A 22,434-nucleotide genomic window follows, 5' to 3' on the forward strand; every position below is an offset into this window, starting at 1 on the left:
CCGGTGAGGGTCCCACATGGTGCGCAGACCTCTCCTGCCACGCCCACTGCTCCCCTCATCAGTGCATTTCATCAGTCTGCTTGTTCTGTTCCCCAATCTGGCTCTGGTGAATTCTCTCACCCTCCCGTGCTTCTGACTGTACCCAGTGCTTGTATAAATAAATAAATAAATAAATCTTTAAAAAAAAATAAATATTAAAAAAAAATAATGTGCTATAAATAAATACTTCTCAAATGTTTCTCTCAAAATAAACATGAACATACAATACTGTGTACTATACTAATCCCATTAATTTAAGGAATCTTCTAAAGGAATGTTTAACTTAAAATATTCCCAAAACAAAAATACTTATTTCAGTAGATCATTAACTGAAATGTAAATCACTTTATATTTCCAATACTTGGACTAGAAAATATTATTGGTCATTTATCTACCCAAGATATTACAAACATCACCCTTTCTTGCATTACCTTTGCTATATGTTCTAGCCACCGGCCTAGTGCTATAAACACAAATAGCATAGGAGGTGTGTCAAAGAAAGTAATAGGGTTCACTTTGGCTCTCTCGTACATTGCAACCAGAAGAATAACCAAAGAGTAAGCAAATGCAATGGTGGTTGCCAGCACAATCAGCACATCCATATTTGCAGTTTTATGCTTCAGTGCTTTGTAGGCCTGAATGTAGAAGTACCATCCTCCGAAAAACTGAAATACAGGAAAAATAATCATTGTTTCTTAAAAAAATGTGAAATTCACATATATATCTCAATAACTAACACACAGTCCCAATGTTAATTTCCTATCTAATTAATAAACATTAAGAAGAGATTTTAAGCTGAAATAACAGTGTTTATGTTTTAGAAGATATAGATGTATGGAGAGATTCAAGCTGCTTTACAAGCCCTTTGCAACTGTTCTCTGTGACCCAACAGATATTCTATAGTATAAAGAAAATCAGATGGTTCATAGATTTTTCTTTTTGATCCTAGCAAAATCATGAACTAAGAAAATAATTACATTCTTTAACAAATATTTTTTTTTATTTTTAAATAAAACTCAACTCCCATTTCCAAAATCTAACCTAAATAGTGTATCACATTATTATAATCATTGGCTGTTTTTTATTGGAAAATATAACTGAAAAACTTAATTTTCAGTATACAGAAACATACTAAAATGTTTTTGAAAATCATTATTGGCTTCTATAAGAAGCCAATAAAGAAACAGATTTATTAAAAAGAAGTATTCCACAATTAAAGTTTATCTCAAAATGGGACTGAAAAGATAAACACAGGCTCAAAGTAAAAGATAAGAAAACAATCCAACAAGCAAATGGCATCCTAAGAAAAGCAGGGAAAGTCATACTTACATCAGATAAAATAGACTTCCAGCTAAAAAAGGTATGAGACAGGGATGGACATTATATAATGACTAAGGGATCAATATATGAGGAAGACAAAATTCTCATCTATGTATATATACACACATATATATGCACTACAGGATCATAAAATATATAAAGCAACTACTAACAAACCTAAAAAGAGACATTGAAAGCAGCTATTTAGTAAGAGAGGAATTCAATACCCAATTATATCAATGGACAGATCAACCAGATAGAAAATGAAAAAGGAAACAATAATCTTAAATGAGGAGTTAAGCCAGATGTGTCTAACAGACATTTCTAGGCAGTGCACCTCCAAAAATTTGAGTATGGATTCTTCTCAAGTACATATGGAACATTTTTCAGGACAGATCACATGTTGGGTCACAAAATAAACGTTAATAAATTCAGGAAGATAGAAAGTATATCAAGTATCTGCTCTTATTACAATGTTACCAAAATAGAAAATGACCAAAATTTTGATTTAATGGGGAAAACAAGGAGAAATTAAAAAATACCTTGAGAAATTAAATGAAGATGTGAGCAACCAGAACCTATGGGATGCAGCAAAAGCAGTACCAAGAGGGATGTATGCAATAGAGGTCCATATCAAGTCAAGAAATATCTCAAATAAATAACTTAAATTTACACATTAAGGAATTAGAAAAAGAAGAAGAAACCAAAACCCAGTAGGAGGGAAATAATATCATAATAGAAATAAATGAAAGAGAAATAAAAAAGACAGTTCAAAATATCAATGAAACCAAAAGCCAGTTCTTTGGGAAAAAAAACAGACAAACCTTTATTTGACTCATAAAGGAATACAAGGCAAAAACTCCAAAAGAGTCAGAAAAGAAGAAACAAAAGAGAAGTTACAACATTTCCATAATACAAAGAACCGTAAGAGACTACATGCCAATATATGAATACAGCTTGCCAATAAATTGAATAATCAAGAAGAAATGGACAAATACATGGAAGCATAAAAAACTTTTGAGATTGAATCAGGAAGAAATAGAAAACCTGAAAAGACCAACTACAAGAAAGAAACTTGAAACAGTAATCAAAAGTTTCACAAAAAACAAAAGTCCAGACCAGATGTTTTCACTAGTGAGATGTATCAATCCTTCAAAGAACTAATACTTACCTTTCTCAAACGCTTGCAAAAAACTAAGGAAGTGGGAATGCTTCCAAACATATTTTACAAGGCCAACATTACTTTGATATCAAAAGTATAAAAAAATTCTACAGAACAATATTCATGATAAACTTGGATGCACAAATTTTAACAAAATCTTTGTAAACCTAATTCAACAATACATTAAAAGGATCATACCTCATGACCAACTGGGATTTATTCTACAACATCAAGATGGTTGAACATCTGAAAATCAGTGAATGAAATCCACCACATCAACAAAAGAATACATAGTAAGAATATGATCATAAGATGTAGAAATTATTTGATAAGATTCAAAATCCATTTAAAATAAAAACTCTCAAAAATGGGGATAGAAGGAACATATCTCTACATAATAAAGATCATAATATAACAAACCCACAGCAATCACCATATTCAATGGTAAGAAAGTGAAAGCTTTTCCTCTAAGATCAGGTACAAGACAAGGATGTTCACATTGACGACTACTATTCAAAATAATATTGGAAATTTTAGATAGAGTAATTGGGGAAGAGAAGGATATAAAAAGAATCCAAATTGGGAATGAATAAGTAAAACTATCACTAGTTACATGTGACTTAATATACACAGAAAATCTTAAAGACTCCACTAAAAAGTTTGGAAACTTTTTTGAGTTGGTAAAGTTGCAGATTACAAAAATCAATATACAAAAATCACTTCTATTCCTATATACAATGAACTAAAATAGAAAGAAATCAAGAAAGCAATATCATTTACTATCACATCAAAGAATTAAATACCTAGGAATAAAGTTTATAAGGAAAGCAAAGGACCTATACAACAAAACATAAGACATTGTTATAAGAAATAGAAGCGTTGGGCCTCCCCTGGTGGCACAGCAGTTGAGCGCTGGACTGCAAAGCTGCCTGCAGCCTCTGCAGTGCCGGTTCGATCCCCAGCTGCTGGGTGAGGGTCCCACACGGCACGCAGATCTCTCCTGCCGCCCCGCTGCTCCCCTCAGCAGTGTATTTTGTCAGTCTGCCTGTTCTGCTCCCTGCTCTGGCTCTGGTGAATTCTCTCACCCTTCCGCGCTTCTGACTGTACCCAGTGCTTGTATAAATAAATAAATAAATCTTTAAAAAAAAAAAAAAGAAATAGAAGACGCAAAGATGTGGAAAGATATTCCATATTCCTGGAATGGAAAAACTAGTATCATTAAAGTGACCATCTTACATGAAAGAACATACTAATTCAATGCAATTCCCATCAAAGTTTCAAAGGGGCATTTTTCAAAGAAACAAAACAAATATTACTGAAATTTATATGGAACCATAAAAGACCCTGAGTAGCCCAAGACAACTGACAAAAAAGATGGAGGTATCACACTCCAAGACATCAAACTATACAGCTATCATAACCAAAACAGTATGGTATTGGCATAAAAATAGACACACAGATGAATGGAAAGTAATTGAGAATCCAGAAATAAATCTACAATTATATGAAATATTAATCTATGACAAAAGAGCCAAGCACACACAGGGGAAAATGGCAAGTCTCTTCAACAAATGGTGTTAGGAAAACATCATATAAAAGAATGAAACCAGAGTAATATCTTACACTACATAAAAATTAATTCAACATGGGTTAAAGACTTGGATGTAAAGCCTAAAAGTATAAAATACATAGAGGAAAAGAGGCAAAACATGCCAAAACACTGGCTTCAGTGATGTCTTTGGAATTCAATTCCAGTGGCAAATGAAAGAAAACATAAACAAATGGACTACCGCAAACTAAAAAGCTTCTACACAGGGAAAGAAGTTATCATTAAAACAAAAAGATACACACTGAATGAGAGAAAATATCTTCACATTATACATGTAACAAGGAGCTAATGTACAAAATTTACAAAGAACTCATACAACTCAACAAAAGGAAAGTAAGTCAATCAAAAAAATGGGCAGGCAATTCCCCAAAGAAGACATAGTAATGGCCAACAGATACATTAAAAAATACTCATTATCACTTGTCATCAGGAAAATGCAAATCAAAACTACAATGATCTACCATGTCACACCTGTGACAATGACTCATATCAAAAAGACCAGAAATATCAAATGTTCGAAAGGACATGGAGAAAAAGGAATTTTCATATGCTGTTAGTGGGATTGTAGACTGGTTCAGTCCACATAGAAAACAATATGGAGGTTTCTCAAAATATTAAAAATAGATCTACCATAGAACCCAGCAAGTCCATTCCTATATATCTATATGAAGAATATAAAAACACTAATTCAGCAGAACATATGCACACCCATATTCATTGCAACACTATTTACAGTAGTCAAGCCATGGAAAAAACCTAAGTGCCTAACAACATATGAGTAGGTTAAGAGGATGTGGTATATATACACAATGAAATACTACTCAGCTATTAAAAAAAAGATGAACTTTTGCCATTTGTGACAACATGGATGGAACTGGAGGGGATTATGCTAAGTTAAGTAAGAAGGAAAAATACAAATACGGAATGATTTCACTCACATAGAATAAAATGGGACAAAAAAGGAACAGATAAAACCAAACTAAAACAAACCCTAGAAATCTGACTACAGAATTGAGGTTACCATATGGGGAGGTTGAACTTTGAAGCGAAGTGAGGAGAACTTTCAAGCAAAGTGAGGAGAGCCCCCAGACTATGGTAAAGACTACAGGTACAGGTGCTAGGTAAGATACATCTGAAGAAATATGAACCTATATCTCTGAAACATATGCAGTATTGTAAACCATTGTTACTTCAATAAAAAAGCAATACCAAAAGAAAACAACCACAATGAGATACCACATCACACTTGTAAGAGTGGCCCATATTAAAAATGCCAAAAACTCAAGTGTTGGTGAGGGTGCGGAAAATAAGGAACCCTTGTATACATTAGAAGGAATGTAGACTGGTCTAGCTTCTATGGAATACAGTATGGAGGTTTCTCAAAATATTAAAAGTAGATCTACCATATTATCCAGAAATTCCACTCCTACATATCTCCAGGGAATACAAAAACACTAATATGTGGGCCTCCCCTGGTGGCACAGGCAGTTGAGCACCACACTGTGAAGCTGTCTGCAGCCTCTGCAGCACCAGTTAGATCCTGACCGGCTGGCGAGGGTCCCACATGGAGGGGCAGACCTCTCCTGTCCCGCCCACTGCTCCCCTCAGCAGTGTATTTCATCAGTCTGCTTTTTCTGCTCCCCGCTCTGTCTCTGGTGAATCCTCTCACCCTCCCGCACATCTGGTCTGTACCCCGGTTCTTATATAAAATAAATAAATCAATCTTAAAAAAAAAAAAAACCCAAAAACACTAATGTGAAGGATTGTACACACTCCTGTGTTCATTGCAGCACTATTTTCAATGACCAAGTTATGGAAATAACCTAAATGCCCAAGGACAGATGAATAGATTAGAACGATGTGGTATATATACACAATGGAATACTGCTTAAAAAAGAGATAAACTCTAGTAATATAATAACTTTGAATATCAAGCTATATATACAATAGCTGATAAGAATACCACGACAACTGAATACTTGTCTGCTTTGTCATTAAACAATATGTTAGGAGTTAAATGGAATCTATTATCTACTTTAACAAACCACTCGGTTTAAGATTATTTTTTGTAAAACATCCAGCTTAAAATGGTCGGACTTCTGATATTTGTTTTTCAATTAAAAATAGCCTTGCTTGCCACATTTTGGCTATTTTTCATTGTAACAAATATACTTGCTAACATTTCACTTGCCTGTACAGGTACACACAATAAAAATGATAGCAAATTCATAATGGATAATCCTGGCAGGATCTGGTGCTCCAAGAACATAGAAGAATGAATATTGATCATTTCTTCTTGACTCATGTTCTGATTATGGTGAAGACTTGCAAGGTGGTGGTCCATAACCATCATATATATCATCAGTCCCATTACAGGAATACAGAAAAACAGGCTCACAAGGAAAGACCGTCTCCATCTTACATAGAAAAGAAAAACCATTTTAGAAAGTAGGTAACAGTTAAAGATTCCATGCATTACAGGGAAATACAAATTGTGATACTCCACCCAATATAAGGATGACGTTGTAAAATTTGATATGATAACATAACGTTAAATTTGATACGAGTCAAAAAATCTGCTTTTCACTGGCACTCCATAAATACTTAACTGTTTTATTTCTCGTTTATGGTCTAGGTGGCTGGCTGACCGATCCTTCTTGACCAAAGAAGCTTCAAAACCTAAGCTCTGAGAAAATTCATGAGAAAACAATTACTTCACTTAATATATAAATAATACATGGAAGATTCTAAACCATGATATTGTCATTAAGAACAATTCAGGGCCTCCCCGGTGGCGCAGCGGTTGAGCGCTGGGTTGCGAAGCTGCCCGCGGCCTCTGCGGCGCTGGTTCGATCCCCGGCTGCTCCCCGGCCACCGGAGGAAGATCCCACATGGTGCGCAGACCTCTCCTGCCACCCGCTGCTCCCCTCAGCAGTGTACTTCAGCCCTTCTGCCTGCTCTGCTCCCCGCTCTGGCTCTGGTGAATTCTCTCACCCTCCCGCGCTTCTGACTGTACCCAGTGCATGTATAAACAAAACAAACAAATATAATAAATAAATAAATAAATAAAACATGCCTCTATAAAAAAAAAAAAAAAAAAAAAAGAACAATTCAGTTTAATTACTGAGTGCAAGTCACTCTGGAGAATACCAAGATGAAGATGTGATTCGTGATCATAATTACCATTTTTCTAATATTTCATCAAAGATATATTTCCTCAACTCCAGTTATTGTCTACCCTACTGTTCTCAAACTAATGACTTAACTCAAGTGCAGTTGTCCTCAGTAAACAATTTTATTATATCAAAAAATAAATTAAAACCTCCAATAAGTAATTTTGAATAAAGGTAGAAATCAAAGAGTATTTGATGACCTAATAAAGACAAAATTCATCAAAAAATTATAACTGTTACATTCAGACGAACATCATATAGTAGTATTAATCAGTTTTGTTTTAATTTTAGCTTTAACATCTATTGACCTATTATCCTGTGAAGAGCAGAAAGCTAAATAGGTCACAAAAAATTTTTCATACATATATGAATAATAGCATTATTATACATATATAACAATGTTAGTATTAACATATAGTATTATTCACACTATATATGTAGTATTTACTCTTGATCTATCAGAAAAAAAGAACATGAGCAAAAATTATTTTCCTTAATAATACAAAGTATTAAGAGAAAACTAAACCTAAGAGTCACCTGAGCATAGACAGTAATATAAACTATATTTTCAACTGTTAAGGGAAATGCTGCCATCTCACATTTGTTGGCAATGTAGCACAGGGAAAGGAACAAATATGAGCACTGGAATCAGAAAGATTAGGCTCACATCCCATCTATGACACTTAATAGCTATGTGACTTTGGGCAAGAAACTTCTCTTAACCAGAGTTTCCTCACCTTCAAAATAAAGATGACAGTGTGGTTGTGAGAATTAAATTAATAGTTGAAATTTTGCAGTCTTGGTAACTAGCACATAGTAGGTATTCAATAATGCTAGCTTCACAAAGCTGTTAATGACATCTTTTTCTATACTTTTAGGATCTTATCTGAACTATTAATATACTTTAGATCATTTAGAACATCGACCCTATACCACACTGAACGTTTAAAGCACTTTCACATTTACTACCAGTTAAGATTTACTGAAGAACACAGGATGAATTTTTCACAAAGGAAAGGGCTTGGTCTTTTTTAAAAAACTGTTTTTAAACATCCTTGTTTATTTTCTCCCCTCAGCTGTGGTCACCATCATTTTTCCACCACCCAAGTGCCCAGAGTCCTCTACCACACTCCACTGTGCTGTCCTGCCCCCGTCTCTACTCTCCCTTCCCTTCCTGAATGTCTCAGATCTATAGTCTACTTTCAAGGATCAGTCTAAGTTTGTCTTTTAAATTTCTTACTTGAACTTAAATATACGTCATTTTCTTTGTCCTAACACATCATAAAGTATAGTAGGATGATTGCTTCTCGGCCTTTTGGCTAAGAGCAAGTGTAAAGTATAATAGGATGTTTCAATTTCTCAGTGATTAACATGAATCTGACTCATAACAAATTATACTTTACTTCCATTTTCTAAATATTTTTAAATGATATATTTTTAAATGATTTGTGCTTCTAACTTAAGTGTGCTTCTGATTTAATAATGCCAAGGTGCCCTAACCGAAGTCTCCTGACAAAGCCCCCTCCAAAAAAAGAAGAAAAAAGAAAAGAAACAAGGGAGACACATTTACATTGAGTTGAGACAGATCTTGTCTAGAAATCAGATGTTCTTCACTGTTTCTGTTTGATATAAACCAGAAGTGACTCAAGGGAATGCTAACTGAATAGGAAAGAGCACAGAAATGCAAAGTCTTGCCACTTACTTCAATTGTATGGATAATATCTCTGGGACCAATAATTTCTTGGTCATATTTAATATGTGCTTTGTTGGTTGCCAGGGCCACAGAGCAGTAGAATATCCCTCTATGTTTTGTGAGGGTAGACTCTATTTTATGAACACAGGAGGCACAAGTCATTCCTCTTACCTGTTAAAGATAAAGGCTCTGTTATTCAGAAATACACTTTTTTCTACCATTAAACATGAGCTTACTTTAAACTGAAACAACTCTTATAACAAAGTCTTATTAGAACTATTAATAAACATTATATATATGATTATTAGACCACTTTTTATATCACATGGAACATAAATAAGGTACCAGCTGCAATAGGTTAAATTGATATCACTGAAGTTTCCCTCTTCTTGTCACTACTCAGTGATAGAGGATTTGACTTCTATCATTGTTTCTTATATTCAATGCCTTGCTTCCTTCTAATTTTTTTTATCCTGCTTAAGTGTATATTGCCTTTAATAATACTTCACTGAGGGCCTCCTTCGTAGCCTAGGGGTTAAGTCTCAGCACTATCACTGTGAAAGCCAGGACCTGAGTTCAATGCCTGGCCAAGGAACTAACCCACACATGGCGCAACAGACCGCTCCTTTCTCACCTGCTGCTCCCCTTAGCAGTGTGTTTCAGTAAATCTTCCTGTTCTGCTCCCCACACTGTCTCTGGTGAATCCTCTCATCCCCTGCACCTCTGGCCTACACACCAGTTCTTCTATGCAAAAACAAAATCTTTTTTAAAAATTTTAAAAATAATACTTCACTGAAGGTTAATGGATGGCAAAAGTTTTCTACCTTTGTATGCACCTTTGTATATTTCTACAAAAATGTCCTGTCTTCAGTGAGATAATAGTTCAACTGGGTGTTAAATTCTAAAATTAAGGGAGAGGCAAAACTTCTGGAATGACTGTATGAGGAGCTCAGCAAACCCTTTCCCCAACAGCAATGATGAAACTGGACAAAGCTTCAAAAAACAACCATTAAAAGACACTGGAAAGTGACCAGAGTATATAACTTATGAAGCATTTATTTAAGAATATCTACTGAAGGGATGTAATTAACAGTGGAATAAGGATCTCTGAATGTTTGTTCCTCCATAAAAGCAATGAGAAAACAGGGGGAAAATGCTTAGAACCAACATTTTCATAAATTAAATAAAGCTTACAACAATTCAGGAAGCACATATTAAAGAAAATTAGCTGAATCCTGATAAAATAGCAACCTATGTGGAATTAAAATTTACTTTATTCCAGTTTACTTCAGTCTAGTCTGTTACAGTCATGAAGACTAATAACCTATAAACACAATGAAAAGTAGCATCAAGGACACCACCAGAGACGACAGAAGAGGGTTGGAGTTCCTTCAAAGACCTGTTCCTAGAGAAATGTTTTTGACTTGTCTGATGGTTACCTCAAATATCCCACTTGCAAAGATATCTGTGTTTGCCCTAACTGAGGATCAGTGACTGCAAAAAGCCTTTTCTCCAGGAGAATTTTCCAAAAACAATTAGAGGCAATTATTTACCTTGTGCCAGCTGGACTGATGGTTAGTAGTTGGGACAAACAACAGGTTAAAGAAAAAGTCTAAAAGGATAAGCTGGCAAGTAAGATATCTGAAAAAGCTCTAAACTATAATAAAAGTCTAAACAGCTATGCACATGAATAAGGTTGTGGTATTGTCCAGGGATGTGAATATGCTCAGAAAACACCTAATATGATTGTATCCTCTCACCACTAATTGACGTTTAGCCTCTGCGGAAGAATGAAGTAAAGACTAAGACAAAGTTGACAACTGCATGGTTTACTGTTGTAGGCATGCCTCAACATTTATACAGTGCTTTACAGAAAAGACTGGAAGACTTATTGGTTCCAGGTATTTAAGAAAATCTCTATCCTATCATTAGCTGACCACTGAGCTAAACAAGCAAAGATTTCAGTGGTCACACACAATAAAGGATATAGACTATAGCATTAGTTCAGAAAAGTTAGAAAACAAACAGTAACACTAACATACAACAGTAACAATAAAACCTGAGGAGGGGCTAAGAATCTTTTTTCCAGAGTTGCCACAATATATTTTCAACAAAAAATTGTGAGATATGCAATGAAATAAAAAAGTATGGTCCATACACAAGAAAAAAGCAATCAATAGAAACAGACCTGGAGGAAGTCCAGGCATTGGACTTAATAGATATAGACTTTACATCAACTTTGTTTTTATATGTTTAACAAGATATTGTTTAGACTTTTCTGTAAAGTGTAAGCTCATATCTTTTAACATTTTTCTTTTTGGTTGCTGCCTCTAACAGATTTATAATGGTTCTTCATCTATTAAGAAAATATACCTTCTTTTTTATTTTATATATTTTTTACATCATTTTTCATTTTTGCAGAATGTATGCATTTTCATCTTGGTTATATTCCCCATACAATTCCCATCCTCCTTATTTTGACCCTAATCCATCTTCCCCTGCCCCCACAGTGTGTCTCTGGTTTATAGTTGCTTGTTGATTTTGATTTTTACTTTATTATAATTAGTCTTTTTCCTGAAAAAAAAAGAAAGAAAATACACCTTCATCTACTGTATGAATTACAATTATCATACTTCCTTTTGATTCTGTTTATGGTGTTTTCTTCCCAAGAAATTTTTATGCACCTGAACATATCAATCTTTCCTTTTAATGTTTTCAAAATGATATTCAGAAAATCCCTTCCTACTCAAATGTTAATTTTTAGAAGACTTCAAAATACACTAACAATAACAGTCACAACTTTAAGTTACAAATCAACTTTGAATTGATTATAATTATAAAAATTTAAAATCTCTAAAATGTACAAGTTTCTCTTTGCTCATCTCCCCCAATTTCATTTTCTACCCTAGATTGAAACACTGCTAATGATGTCTATAAATAAGTGCTTTCCATAATATTTGCCTATACATTTAATTATATAAGGAAACATACATATGATTTTCTGGTTTTTAATTAAATTACATCATACCATAAAATACAGCAACTTCATTTATTGTTTAAGTAAATAATATATCCTAGAGATTTTTACTTCTCAATTAATAGTGATCTATTTTATTCTTTTAAACAGTCATATTATGTTCTATAATATGTCTACACACAATTTATCTATTCCCAATTAAAGGACATTTAGGTTACCTCTAAATGTTGCCCTTAATATGTAATAAATATTACCTATGTATGCTCATATTTCTATAGGAAAGACCTCGTAGTTGACTTCCTTGATAGGAGAAAATGATCACTTTAAACAATTATGCCTTACCTGGTTTTAAGTCTTCATTTATAAAATTTAAGTTTTTAATACATCTGGCAGTTCTTTTACATGTAACTAGGCAGGGATCATACTATATTTTAAAATCTGATTTTCATTGTTTCATTCAAAGGAACTTTTTCTTGTGGCTTTTAATACAGAGTATCTTTTACATCCCATACTTGAAGGTAGCCATTAAATCACATCTTATCCTTCTATTTTTTAGCTTCCAAAATTTTCTAATATCTTATTTTCCCAGCCTTTAGTTATCTTTTGATCTCTTTTCTGAATTCTCACCAAGTTATCCTTGTATATTTTATTAATCACATAAAAATTCTCACTTACAACAAATTCTAAAACACCATCCCCTTCATCAGCATTTTCCATCACAGTTGCTCCAAATCCAAGCTCTTGAATGAACTCTGCTATTATCGCAGGTTGTATAATAGCAGGATTATATCTTACTTCTGCCTTGCCAGCCATCAGAGCCACAAGTACAAAATGTATTCCTAGGCACATTAAGAAAAACAATTCTTAAATTATATTCCTTATTAAAAGAATTTTAATATTTAAATAATGTACATATTTAAACCTGTAACTCTAAGAGACAGACTATTCTTTTTGAAAAAAATGCCTTAATGCTATTATCATATCTATAATAAAATAATTATACAATATCATCAAATATCCAGGTAATACACACATTTCCACAATTGTTTATTATTTATTTAAAATTGCTGGAATTTGGGATGCAAATAAGGCCCATGAATTGCAACTGGCTGAGATCTTATCATGTATATATAAAGCATTTTTAGAGATGAGTAAGACAAAATACTACAGAAAGGATCTCAAGGGCTCAGGAAATCATTACTTTGGTAGCAAAGACTCTAAGAATGTAACAACAATACCATATTATCAAATAGTCACTTCTTAAAAGTCTCTATTTTTACTGTCTGACACAGCCTAAACTAAAAAGCTCTTATTCCTAGAAAAAAAAAAGTGCCACAAAATTTGTTAACAAAACGAGAGTTCATTTTATGGTAGTCACACTGTTCTTTGGTGCAATCCCTTGGTTAATTTTATAATCGATCCACTTACTGCTATCATTGCCAGGAGGAAAAATTAATTCTGCACAGTAAAAAACAGTTCTTTCTAGGAATCTGTGGTACTTAGTAGCTACCTGACAGTGAGTGAGAATCAATAGTCTATAGGTCAGCTGCAGGGCTTGATACAAAAGAAAGAAAAAGCAAATATTAATTTAATAAATTGTTTTTAAAAGATATTAATTATTTGTGCATACAAGAGCTGGGGCGTAGGCCAGAGGTATGGGGGGGGGGGTTGGGAGGATTCACCAGAGACGGAGTGGGGAGCAGAACAGGTGGATTGCCTGAAATACATTGCTGAGGGGAGCAGCGGACAAGACAGGAGAGGTTTGCTGCGCCACGTGAGTTAGCTTCCTGGCCAGGGATCGAACTCGTGCTGTAGTGGCTGCCATAGCTTCATAGTGCTGAGACTTAACCCCTTGCACCACCAGGGAGGACCTTAATAAATTGTTAATAAGAAAACTATCTAATATGAATTTTCCACATAAATTGCTTACACTCTGGGTTTGCTGGACACCCAATAATTCACATGGTTGGTTCATGGAAGTGTCATTAATAAGAGAAGGGATACAGAGAGTGGGAAAATGTATTTTTGCTTCAGTTGAATATAACCTGTAATACAACAGAAATAGAATGGAAAAGCTGATTTTTCAAGTTTCAAAAATGTTTTCTTAGTTCAAACTATAATCAGAACAATTTTTATCCATCTTTAGAAATCTAATGCAGACAAAATTGGAAAGATAACCCGTGCTCATGAATTGGAAGAATATCATTAAAATGCCATATTACCTACAGCAATTTTCAGACTCAATGCAATACTTATCAAAATCCCAATGATTTTTTTTTCAAGGAAATAGAATAACTCTAAGCTCTGTGTGGAACCACAAAAGATCCTGAATGGCCAAAACTATCCTGACAGAAAAGAGAAAAATGAAGGTATCAAACTCATGGATTTCAAACTATGTTACACAGCAACAGTAATCAAAACAATGTGACACTGGAACAAAAACAGAACATATACCAATGAATAGAACATGAAGACCAGAAATATGGACAGTTAATCTTTGGCATAAGAACCACAACCATACAATGGAGAAAGGAAAGCTTCCTTAACAAATGGTATTAGAGGAGCAAGAGGAAGAGAGAAAAGTGGGGAAGGGGTACAATAAATGATGGTGGGGAGCTTTCAGTGCCTTGGTGGTGGGTGTGGTATAGTAACATACATGTGACAGTTGTGATCCTTAACCCTAAAATATATACAATGTTGTAAACCAATGTTGCCTCAATTGAAAAAAAAAACCACAAATGGTTTTGGGAAACATAAATAAACACATGCAAAAAAATCAAACTATACCCATCCTTAACTCCATACACAAAAATTCAAGATGGATTAAAGATTTGGATATAAAACTGACTCCATAAACAAAATCATAAGGAATGCACTAGAGAATATCCACTACAAAGTTGTATCTCAGGACATAACTCCAACAGCCAGGGAAACAAAAGCAAAAATTATCAAGAGGGACCACATCAAACTAAAAAGCTTTTGGACCTCAAAGAAATCATCACAAAAACAAAAAGGCAAACTACAGACTGGGAGAAGATATCTGCATATCACACATCTGAAAAAGGGCTATTTTGCAACAATTATACAATCCAACAACAAATGAGACAACCTAGTAAATGGGCAAAACACCTAAGACACTTTTCTAAAGTAGACATTCAGACGGCCTACAACAGGCACATGAATAATTGTTCAACACCACTTATTATAAGGTAAATGCAAATCAAAATCAATGAAATCTCAGCTTATCCCTATAAGAATGGCCTATATCAAAAAGAATGGAAACAACAAATGTTGGCGAGCTTATGGAGAAAAAGGAACACTCAGCTACTGTTGGTGGGAATGTTATTTGGTTCTGTCTCTATGGAAAGTGGTATGGATACCTTAAAAAATAAAAAAGGAGGGCCTCTCTGGTGGCACGAGAGGTTAAGACACAACCTATGAAGCTGTCCACAACCTCTGTAGCACAAGTTCAATCCCTGGCCAGGGAGCAACACACATGGCACAGCACACCTCTTCTGACTCGCCCGCTGCTCCCCTCAGCAGTTTACTTCAGTCAATCTGCCTGTTCTGTTCCCCACTCTGTCTCTGATGAATCCTCTCAACTCCCCCACCCTCTGCATCTCTGGCCTGTACCCCAGCTCTTGTATGCATAAATAAATAAATCTTTAAAAATAATTTAAAAAAAGGAAATCTCATATGATCCAGTAATACCTCTACTATGTATTTACCAAAAAATGTGAAAACTCTAATATGAAAAGATTTATGTACTTCCATGCTCACAGCCGCACTTCACACAATTTCCAAGTTATGGAACCAGTCTTAGTGCCCACTGTCAGACAACTAGATAAAGAAATTGTGGAACGTATACACAATGGAATAATACTCTTGAAAAAAAAGGTGAGGTACTTCTTTTTGGGAAAAATGTATGGATCTCGACGTGATTATGTTAAATGAAGTCAGAAAGAGAAAGATATCAGATGGTTTCACTTCTCTGTGGGATATAAATAACCAAAAATTATATACTGGCATAGCACAGCAAAAGTGATTCTTAGACATAGTGGAAAATATACTGGTTACCAGAGGGAACAGGGGGAAAGAAATGGATTGGGAATTGGCACAGGAGGTATGGTGGAAGGTGAGAAAAGCATGTGCATATGTGAAGGATAAAAATATATATATCTAAAGTTATATAGACATGTAAATGATAGCTTAAGTCTAATTTAAAAATTTTAAATAAAGCCATTTTTAAAAGATAATAAAATACAAACTTTAGGGTTAACTAATTAGATATAATAGAGTCTGAAATGAAGATGCAGAAATGACAAAACTCAGATAAGATAATCTTGAGCGGAAGATGGCTGTGTATAAAATGCATTTTCTTATAATAATGTTCTGACCTTTATACATAAGGTGATGCCATTAACCACAGGCCTTCAATATTACTAATACAATATGACTTATTTCCCCAACAGTGGGAATAAATTTATACTGATCTTACTTATTTGGCCTGTGTGCCTATTAGTATATGTCATTAAGACACCTGGGCAGGGCTACCTAAATACCAAATCAATCCTTTCAGTCTCATTAAACACAGTAACATATCTCTATTGTTAACAAATCTACTATGCTGTCCAGTAATATGAGAGCAAATTTTTAAGCTAAAACATTTGTGGCTGATGGGAAAATGTTCAACATCCCTTATAATCAAGGAAATGCAAATCAAAACCACAATGAGATACGACCTTACACTAGTAATAATGACACATATCAAAAAAACTAGCAACAACAAATGGTGGCAAGGATGTTGTGAAAAAGGAACTCTCCCACAAGCTGGTGGGAGTACAAAAGGTCCAATTGTTAACAGGGTGGTCCCCAGGAAAGGGGGAGATTCCAGGTTCCGTGAGCAGGGAGAGAAGAAGCTGCAGAGGAGACTAAGGAAGGAAGCAGGATGAGCCAGAAGGAGACCTGGAGGAGGTGCATGGAGCCTAGAGACACATGAAGAAACTGCGCTTGTCTTTTGGTCGTGGACTGGGTGACACAGATGTGGGTGAGAGACCCGAGGGGAGGTGACAATGGCAGCTTTTATCTTGATGTTGATTTTGCTCTTTTCCTTCCAGGCTTGTCTGGTTGTTTCTGACCCTTTTCTGTGGGTCCCCACTGGAAGATGCTTTAGACTTATGGCAGGCTTTGGGGCCTTGCTCTGGGCCAATCCCATATGGATGGACTTTTACCCGCGAGGGGACGGGTAACTTTGGGTGCTTCATTTAGAAACTAGATTCTTTGCCTTTCCTGTATTGTTTCCCAGTTTTATTAAAGTTCCTTCCCATTAAAGTCTCATATGTTTTGTGTTGATGCAGCGGATGGCAGAACCCTATATAAAATAGGCAGATTTGTGGGGTTTGGGCTGTCCCTCTCCCTGCCCTGTAACACAACCACTATGGAAAGCTGCATGGAGTTTCCTCAGTCTACTAAAAATGGAGTTACCATATGGCCCAGCAATTCCATTCCTAGGGATCTACCCAAAGGACACAAAAACAATGACTCAAAAGAATACCTGCACCCCTATGTTTATTGCAGCACTATTTTTTTTTAAGATTTATTTATTTACTCCTAGGAATTTACCCAAATGACACAGAAACATTAATTCCAAAGGGCATCTGCATCCTTATGTTTATACAATAGCTAAGCTATGGAAAAAACCCCAAATGCCCAAAACTAGATGACTGGATCAAGAAGATGTGGTACATATATTACTCATCAATCAAAAAAGATAAACACATGCAGTTGCAGCAACATGGATGGAGCTAGAAGGGATCATGCTCAGCAAAATAAGTCAGAAAGAAAAAGAAAAATACCGGATGGTCTCATTCATAGCAGGAATTTAGAAAACCTAACTAAGGGACCAGGAAAAAGACTAATTAATACAAAGTAAAAATCAAAATCAACAAGCAACTATAAAGCAGAGACACACTACGGGGGGCGGAGGGAGAGGAAGGACTAGGGTCAAAATAAGGGGGGGTGCAATTGTATGGGGAATATAACCAAAATGAAAATGCATACATTTTGCAAAAATGAAAAATGATGTAAGAATTATATAAAATAAAATATTAATTAAAAAAGATTTATTTATTATACAAGAACCAGTGTATAGGTCAAATGCACGGGAGGGTAAGAGGACCCGCCAGAGACAGAGCAGGGAACAGAAAAGGCAGACTGACAAAATACACTGCTGAGGGGAGCAGCGGGCGAGACAGGAGAGGTCTGCAGCACCATGTGGGATTCTCGCTGGCCAGCTGGGATCAAATCCACATGCAAAGGCTGCAGACAGCTTCACAGTGTGGCACTCAACCACCTGCGCCACCAGGGAGGCCCTGCAGCACTATTTATAATAGGTAAAACCCAGAAACAACCCAAATGCCCAAAAATAGATTACTGGATCAAGAAGATGTGGTATATATACACAATGAAGTACTATTCAGCAATCAAAAAGGACAAACTCATGCCAATTGCAGCAACATGGATGGAGCCATAAGGAATTAGCTCAGTGAAATAAGTCAGAAGGAAAAAGAAAAATATCGGATGGTTTCACTTATAGGAGGAATGCAGGGGAACCAAATAAGACATCAGGGGAAAAAATAGTAACAATATAAAACACAACAAAACAAAACAATAACAGACAATTATAAACCAGAGATATCCTACAGGGGAAGAGGGGAGAGAGGGCTCAGAGGGAGGGAGGAGCACAGGGGACTGTGGCGATGATGCACGGGTGAATTGTGAAGGAAATTCCATGGGGACTACACCTGAGTGGGGGGTAAGCAAACATTGTTTAAAAATGAACAATGATGTAAAATATATATAAAGAAAAAAATAAAAACATCTGTAGCAAAAAACAAAAAAGGCCAGAATGTAAGTTATTTATATAGAAAACTTAAGATTATACTAGGTTTTTCTAAAATTAATACTTGGGATTTTTTTCTTAGTAGATTTCCTAAGATTTTATGACCTAAAATTAAAACTTATACACAGGGCCTCCCTAGTGGCAAAAGGAGTTAAGCAGTGCAATATGAAGCTGTCCGCAGCCTCTGCAGCACGAGTTCGAAACCCAGCCAGCCCAGGGAGCAACCCACATGGCACAGCAGACCCTTCCTGTCCCACCCACTGCTCCCCTCAGCAGTGTATTTCAGTGAGTCTGCCTGTTCTGCTCCCTGCTCTGTCTCTAGTGAATCCTCTCACCCTGCCACACCTCTGCCTACACCCCAGTTCTTCTAAGCAAAAATAAATGTTTTTCAAAAAAACTTGTACACAATATTAAGCAACTTTCAGACATTCTTACTGCAAGCAAAAATCAGAGATCGAACTATTGGAGGAGAATAATATAATTCTATACAAACTTGTTTTGGTCTACTGTTTGATCCAGATATAATAGTATTGAAATTTATGGATTCTAGCCCCAGTTTTAAGCATAACTTTATCAGAAAATGTATGCTTCTTAAAATCTATTCCAACCAAGACCTGTCAAGAATAGTAATCTTGGGCCTCCCCAGTGGTGCAGAGGGTTGAGTACAGTCCTGTGAAGCTGTCTGCAGCCTCTGCAGCACGGGTTCAATTCCCAGCGGGCCGGGGAGATTCCCACATGGCGCAGCAGAACTCTCCTGTCACGTCCACTGCTCCCCTCAGCAGTGCTTTTGGTCCATCTGTCTATTCTGCTCCCCACTCTGTCTCTGGTGAATCCTCTCACCCTCCCAAGCTTCTGGCCTGTACCCCAGCTATTGTATAAATAAAAATAAAAATAAAAAAATCTTTAAAAAAAGAATAGCAATCTTATGCATTTCCTTCTATTTCCCTACAAACTTCATTGACATTAAAATGTGATGATGATGGGCCTCCCTGATGGCGCAAGGGGTTAAGCACCACACTATGAAGCAATCCACAGCCTCTGCAGCACGAGTTTGATCCCTGGCCTGCCAGGGAGCAACACACATGGCAAGGCAGACTTCTCCTGTCTCACCCGCTGCTCCCCTCAGCAGTGTATTTCAGTCAGTCTGCTTGTTCTGTTCCCCACTCTGTCTCTGGTGAATCCTGTCACCCCCTACATCTCTGGCCTATACCCCAGCTCTTGTATGCATAAATAAGTAAATCTTTAAAAAAAAATGTGATCATGAGGTAAACAAGATAGGAACTATATATGCAGGGAACAAAACACTAACAAAAACTGACTTCCAAAAAGTCAAGGTTATCCTGCACATCACCGTTAGTCTTTGGAAGGCCTTGGTAAGAATCATAAACATAGTCCCCAAACTAGTACATAAAATAACAGGCTATAAGAATGTCTCACCTTCTTCTCGTCTTAAATTCCGTTCAATGTTTGCTACACAGGAAGCACAAGTCATACCAGTGACCTGTATGTAACACTTAGACAAAGTCTTTGCCTCTTCTTTGTCATGAATTGGTGTCACCATTTTAGTATAACATTCATTAGTTGAGGTCAAAAGTGGCATTTCCAATGAAGGCTGAGCTATTACTACCAATGGCTCATTCATATCTGGTAGACAGAGAAAGAGTCTTTCCATTAGAATTATTCTCCAACTACATCTTTGTCATTCCACACAATCCACACCTCCAAGTACTATCAATCCAATCCTTTAAAATCAACGATACCTAGAGTTCTCAGCAATGCTATCTTTACACTTTGCAGGAAGTGACCTCTGATTTTGATACTATCTCGACTCCCAACCCTAGGTATACAGTGGTTTGTTAATAGATAACTATTTTATAACACATTTTTATCATCATGTTAACAATTTACATAGTGGCAGTAAAGAAATTTGATATACAACAAAAAGAAATTTTCAAAAGGACTGCAGTATGTCATTAAAAAAATCTTGTAGATATATATATATATATCTATATCCACACACACACACACACACACACACACACACACACACACACGAGAATATGCATAAGAAAACCTGAGAGGCTACACACCAAACTATTACAGTGGCTACTTCTGGGGAATGGGATTAAGACATGAATAGAATGACAGGCAGATGAACAAATTGTCTCTAAAGATACTAATATGGTATTTTTTTTAATTAAAATAACTTTGTGGGCAATGGAAAAGAGGCAAGGAATGAGTAAGTGGTAATCATTATGCACAGAGGATTATTTGGAGAATCTCTATGTAGAATGTTTATAGACTGTGGAAGAGTGGAAAGATCTTCAATAGCAGAAAATCTATTCTGCTTTAGTTTATCCATTGCAGTATTAATCACCTTACAAGAAGAGATTACTTATTCCCCATCACATCCATGCACCTGCAAGAGGGTGAAACTTTTCTACCCTCTTGCAGAGAAAAGAGGGAAAAGAGGTGCTGTGGAAATTTCCACTAACCTATCTAGCTTGTTTTTCTTTTCCCCTCTTGGGCAAAAAACTGGTTCATGTCTATTTAACTAGCCCATAGAGAAACTCCTGCAGACCAGAATGGGTTTTCAGGATGCTGAAGAAGGGAATCTTTTGAAGAAAGTTTAATAAAAATCTATTTCCCTAATGAATGACAGATTTCTCAAATCAGTATTATGCTTAAACTTTAATGTACATACAACCACATTGGGGATCTTGTTAAATGTGGATTGTGATTCAGTACATTTGGGTGGGATCTGAGATTCTGCATTTCCACCAAGCTTTCAGGTAATAGTAATACTGCCAGTTTGGGTACAGCAAAGGACAGATTATCAAAAGACTATATTTTCCAAGTTCTGAATTAGTCATTCTCTAGTCTCAAATTATTCACTTTAGAAAACTACATTTATCATTCAGATTAGAAGAGCATTATTAAGAACTCTATGTTAAAGAACTCTATGTTCTCTATAGACAAAATTTACAAAATAGTACTTTTGAAGAACTCAAAAAATAGGCTCATTTCCCAAAAGAAAAATGCTTTGGCTTTGAAAAAACATCATTTTAATCTAGCCAGGAGCTTACTTCATTCTCTCATAATTACCACTGAAGTTTAATTTTGAACTTGGACACGGAAGAAAGAATTGTACTACCAATCACTTCAGGGCTTGTTCCAAAGAAATTTAGTTATTTTAGGTAGAAAGGCAACCCAGAATACCATCTGCAATGATCACAGTCTAAAAATACAGTATTAAAGTAGTCCTTGTTAGTTACCGTGGCATGACCTCTCATCAAAGATCCATAAAATTATGACCTTTACCCCAGTGAGTATAATAGGCAGAAGAGCAAAAGTTTCCATCTTTAAGAGACAGTACTGGTGTTAAAAAGTGATGAGTTAAACAGCTTTTTTTCTTTAAATTAGCCTTTCCATAGGCAACACTACTTATGTTTAAATGAATTCAAAGGGAAGGTGAACTTTCCTAAGCTTGAGGCAACAATCAGAAATGATTTCAAAAATTTCTAGAAAGAGTCTGATCCTCAAAACTGGTAAGTTCAATA

The 22,434-nt window shown here is 35.7% G+C and overlaps 1 protein-coding gene across 1 annotated transcript in view; it reads right to left on the reverse strand.

The window, feature by feature from the left end:
* Window positions 1-22,434, reverse strand: part of ATP7A (ATPase copper transporting alpha) — a 137,493-nt gene that overhangs the window by 34,075 nt on the left and 80,984 nt on the right. Inside the window, exons 6-11 of the mRNA XM_054695887.1 lie at window positions 20,312-20,518; window positions 12,649-12,812; window positions 9,006-9,167; window positions 6,740-6,816; window positions 6,322-6,547; window positions 471-704 (exon numbers count right to left, since the gene is read on the reverse strand). Coding sequence (XP_054551862.1) covers window positions 471-704; window positions 6,322-6,547; window positions 6,740-6,816; window positions 9,006-9,167; window positions 12,649-12,812; window positions 20,312-20,518 — 1,070 coding nt within the window. The remainder of the gene's footprint in view (window positions 1-470; window positions 705-6,321; window positions 6,548-6,739; window positions 6,817-9,005; window positions 9,168-12,648; window positions 12,813-20,311; window positions 20,519-22,434) is intronic.

Source organism: Talpa occidentalis, unplaced genomic scaffold (genome assembly GCF_014898055.3).
Source record: "Talpa occidentalis isolate TD23 unplaced genomic scaffold, MPIMG_talOcc4v2.1 talOcc4.15, whole genome shotgun sequence".
In the NCBI taxonomy this organism is placed as follows: Eukaryota; Metazoa; Chordata; class Mammalia; order Eulipotyphla; family Talpidae; genus Talpa; species Talpa occidentalis.